Raw genomic sequence first — 4,268 nt, 5'->3', positions numbered from 1 at the left:
TTTTTTTTTTTTTTTTTTTTTTTTTTTTTTTTTTTTTTTTTTGGAGGGAGAGATTCCTTGTATTGTGAGGTTGACCGTTTCTTGTGCGCGCGCGCAGGTGCAACCTGAAGAACCTCCAGCGCCGCCACGTGTGCATCTCACGGCTGGAGAGGCCTCAGAACTGGGGGGAGAACTGCTGCGAGGTCCGTTATGTCATCCTGGTCCTGGGGCCGCTCAAGATGGTAAGATTGAACTGTGCCAATTTATCTTTTACCTTGGTGCAGATTTATGATTGTTGACTTTTTTTTTTCATATGCTATGCTATTGCTGATTGTTTTTTTTTTTTTAAATGTTACTTTATATTTTTGTTATTCTATTGGTTGTATGTTTTTTATATTTTTTCTTTCTTTTTAATAGTGGTATGATTCACATTTTTTATCATAAGATTTCCGGTTTATTTATTCTTTTGAGATTTTGGTAATGGAGGGTGATGAGAGGGGGTGCGCCGACTGTGTTCGTGTTTTCAAGGGTGTGCGTGCCTGAAAACGGGGGAACATTTCCAGGGGGCGCGGCCACACCTGTCAGGATGTGCATTATTTTGAAAAAAAGTTTGGGAACTTTCATGGGGAGCAAGGGGGGGGGGGAGTGCGCCGGCTGTGTCAGCGTGTTGAAATGGGCATGTGACTTCCAAAGTTTTTTCGGGGGTCTGCTAGGGCCTGGATAATCTCTGATGAGGTTTTGAAGAGCGCCCGTTTGCATCGAAAAACTTTGGACTTTATTCAGTGGATGTGCAAGGGAGAGGGGGTTAATTTTTTTGGGGGGGGGGTGGTTGAGCTGAAATACAATGGTGTGTTCAAGGGGGATGTTTTGAAAATTGCATCGGGGAAAAGGAGGTGCGCCAACTCTGCGGTGACGCCGAAGACGATTCGTCACTTAGCTGATTTAGAATATTTCACCGGGGAGGGGGGTCGCAACGTGGCTTTCCCGCACGTTAATCCGGACGGTCGGCAACCGTTGTGTCCCGCAGAAGAGCACCAAGACGGCGATGGAATTGGGCAGGACGTTCGCCACGCTCTTCTCGGACATCTCCTTCCGCCAGAAGCTTCTGGAGACCAAAACGCAGGAGGAGTTCAAGGAGGCTCTGGTGTTCCAGCGCCACCAGCTGACGGCGGCCAACCAGCAGCCCACCGCCGTGGGCAAGGAGGAGACCGACCCCCGCAGACACAAGCCCCTCAAGGTCAGCGCGCCTCTTCCCCCATTCCACCCCCACGCACATTCGCTTGCCTTTGGTCATTTTCGAATCCCAACTTCGTATTCCACATGTACAGTAACACGTATGTCACCTTTCCCCTGATGCACCCCCCTCCGCCCCCCAACATTGTAATGTGACAAACATTAGGAAAAGGGCTCCTCGCACCCCTTTTCGCTAGTGACATTTCCGAAATTTTTGAAGCTATGCGTCCTCGCCAACTTTCGAACACTTGACACCTTTGGTGCACCGACCTTCACACTACAAAAAAAAAATTCCCAAACTCACATCTTGAACAGATTTGGTGCACCCCCCCGTTCTGTACACACCTAAAAAATGTCCAAAAAAAAAAAAAATCCCAAACTCACATCTTGAACAGATTTGGTGCACTCCCCTTCTCTCCCCCGTTCTGTACACACCTAAAAAATGTCCATATTTTTGCCAACTTGCTGCAATTTTGTAGCCTACCTGTGCGAAAGGGCTCCTGAAACTGTCCGGGCTTCTTTCTCTCTTCTTCTGCACACCACGGCAATTTTGTAGCCTACCTGTGCGAAAGGGCTCCTGAAACTGTCCGGGCTTCTTCCTCTCTTCTTCTGCACACCATCGATCAGCTTCCGCTTAGCGCACAGCCCTGCCACATGCGCCCACGCGCACACACGCACGCCCTTCTGACAGTTGAGGGCTCGCAGACATTTTTCCGCTCGTGTGTTTCCTCCACTCAAGCATGTCGGGTGTCCTTCCTCAGGCCCAAAAAAACAACGAACAGAAAAGGAAGGAAGGAAGGAAGATGAAGAGGAGGGCGCAATTTAAAAAAAATAAATAAAATAAATGATCACCTCATGGATGTTTTTGTGCCAAAATTAAAAACCGCCAAAAGTCAATTAAATGAAAAGAATGAGAAGACATTTTATTTGACTTATTTTTAAATTCCCTTTGACATTTTACTTTTTTTTTTTTTTTTTTCATATTTAGAATATATTTCGTTCCCAAAATACAATCAGCTACAGTCATTTAATGAAACCTTATTATTTGTGTAGAGAAGACACCGAATTCATTTCAATTTTTCAATGTCATCTAAAGTAATTAAAAACAAAAAAAAAAAGCATCGAGAGCGCATCCACGATCGCAAATGACAGATGGCACAATTCATTCCTTGAAAAATATCATTCAAATGTGCCTTGATTGATTTCATTTGAAAAGGAAGTAAAACTGGAAAGCAGTTTCTTAAACACGATCCTTGTCTAAAAACAAAAAAAACAAAAAAACAAAACCCACAACCGCCACCACCAGATGTAATTATTCCAAACAATGATACACTCGAAATAAACACTGTACGTCCAACTCCAAGAAAACTGCGGGTGTCCTCGGTCCCTCACTCGCTAGTTGCCATGTCGACGGCGCCGAGCCGCTCGGGTCGTCCTGCACCGTCGGGTCGCGCCGACCTCGTTAACAACAAGCCCCCCCCTCCGTGTTCCTAGTGTACAGACTTCTTCCTCGCCGGCCGTGGGATTTACGAGGACCTGTGTCGCCGCCTTCCTCTCTACGCCTCCGACTTCACAGATGGTACGATTCGCCCGCCGCCTGTTTTCCTCAAGCCGAGCTCAGTTTCACTCGGCTAAACAAAGCTTCGCATCTGCGTGGCAGACAAACGCATTAGCCTGACGCTAATAGCGGCACGTCAAGGCGACGGTGCTATGTGCCCGCCCATCCGTGTCCGTGTGCAACCTGTGCCGCCCGGAGCGTGAATATGCAACGGGATGCTCATAGGAACTCAACAAGAGGGCAAAGCCGCTTCCGGCGCGTTGGTGAGGCCTCGCGAGCCACCTGATGTCGCGTCGGCCAAATAATCTGCCCAAATATGATGCTAACCCACCTCCGCTGCCTTTGCGGGTATTTGTTAGCCACATTATCTTGTGATCTCCAAATAATAATCTGTCCCAAATGGACACTCACTCAAGTGGCTAACCTGCTTCCTGTGCGTTAGCAGCAGTAGCCGTTGTTAGCCAAACGATCCGCCCAAAGGCGATGCTAACCCGCGGTGGCTATCCTGTTTCCTGCGCATAAGGAAGCGCCCGTTAGCTACATTAGTTTGTGCTCCTCGGATAATCGGTCGGCATCGCTACGGATTGACAAGTCACGAGCTAACTAGCTACGGTCTTCAGACATGATTCTAAACAATTCTTACGATGGGAAATTTGATCCAAACTTCATTACCTGATGCCTGTTAGCTACATGGACATGTGATTTTGTGCGTGGCTGTCTGCGTGTGCTTGTCTACCCCCCCTACAGGCATCGTGGGTAACAACAAGACCCTGTTGAAGTACATGACCACGGCCATCTTCCTGTACATCGCCATCCTGCTGCCCGCCATTGCGCTGGGCTCGCTCAACGACGAGAGCACGCGCGGCGAGATCGGTACCCACAGCACCTTACCTAGCTAGCACCGCTGACTGACTGCGTAGCGGCACACCGGGACAAAATGCTCCCGTACTGACTCCAACTGGCCGCACGACCGCGTACTTGTTATCCCCGTTACAAATAAATGAGGCAGAAAAACACCACTGACCGACTGTGTAGTCGGGCCTGAGAATCGTCTTCGTGTTCTTGAGGCAGAAAACAGCAACGACTAACTGCACGCTCGGGCGCGGTGTGACGGCAACGTGAACGTACTTGAGCCGCCAAACGTCACTGACTGGCTGCATAGTCGGGCCTGATGACATCGGTAATCATCGATTTTTCAGTGCTTTGGTAAATATTCAAAAGAGGCTGACCAACAGGACACTCAATAGTTTTAATGTATTTAAATCATGAAAGACAAGTGCCCGCATCGTCGGGCCTGTAGACGATCAGTTTTGTGGGCTCAAGCCTTAAAACACGACCGTCTGCATAGACGGGCCTGATGAGTGTGTTTGTGTTTTCCGCACTAGTGTGAATTTAGCGAGCGTTTGGGAGACAGCCCGGAAACGTGCAACCTCCGGCGCGCGCGCGCACACACACACACACACACACACACACACACACACACACACACACACACACA

At 48.6% G+C, this 4,268-nt stretch overlaps 1 protein-coding gene across 1 annotated transcript in view; it reads left to right on the top strand.

The window, feature by feature from the left end:
• Positions 1 to 4,268, top strand: part of slc4a11 (solute carrier family 4 member 11) — a 20,039-nt gene that overhangs the window by 6,669 nt on the left and 9,102 nt on the right. Inside the window, exons 2-5 of the mRNA XM_019862717.1 lie at positions 98 to 221; positions 1,007 to 1,216; positions 2,707 to 2,791; positions 3,518 to 3,643. Of these exons, the coding sequence (XP_019718276.1) occupies positions 219 to 221; positions 1,007 to 1,216; positions 2,707 to 2,791; positions 3,518 to 3,643 (424 nt within the window). The 5' untranslated portion in view covers positions 98 to 218. The remainder of the gene's footprint in view (positions 1 to 97; positions 222 to 1,006; positions 1,217 to 2,706; positions 2,792 to 3,517; positions 3,644 to 4,268) is intronic.

This window comes from Hippocampus comes, unplaced genomic scaffold, assembly GCF_001891065.2.
Source record: "Hippocampus comes isolate QL1 unplaced genomic scaffold, H_comes_QL1_v1.1 scaffold250, whole genome shotgun sequence".
Classification (NCBI taxonomy): domain Eukaryota; kingdom Metazoa; phylum Chordata; class Actinopteri; order Syngnathiformes; family Syngnathidae; genus Hippocampus; species Hippocampus comes.
This window is presented reverse-complemented; position numbering and strand designations above follow the sequence as displayed.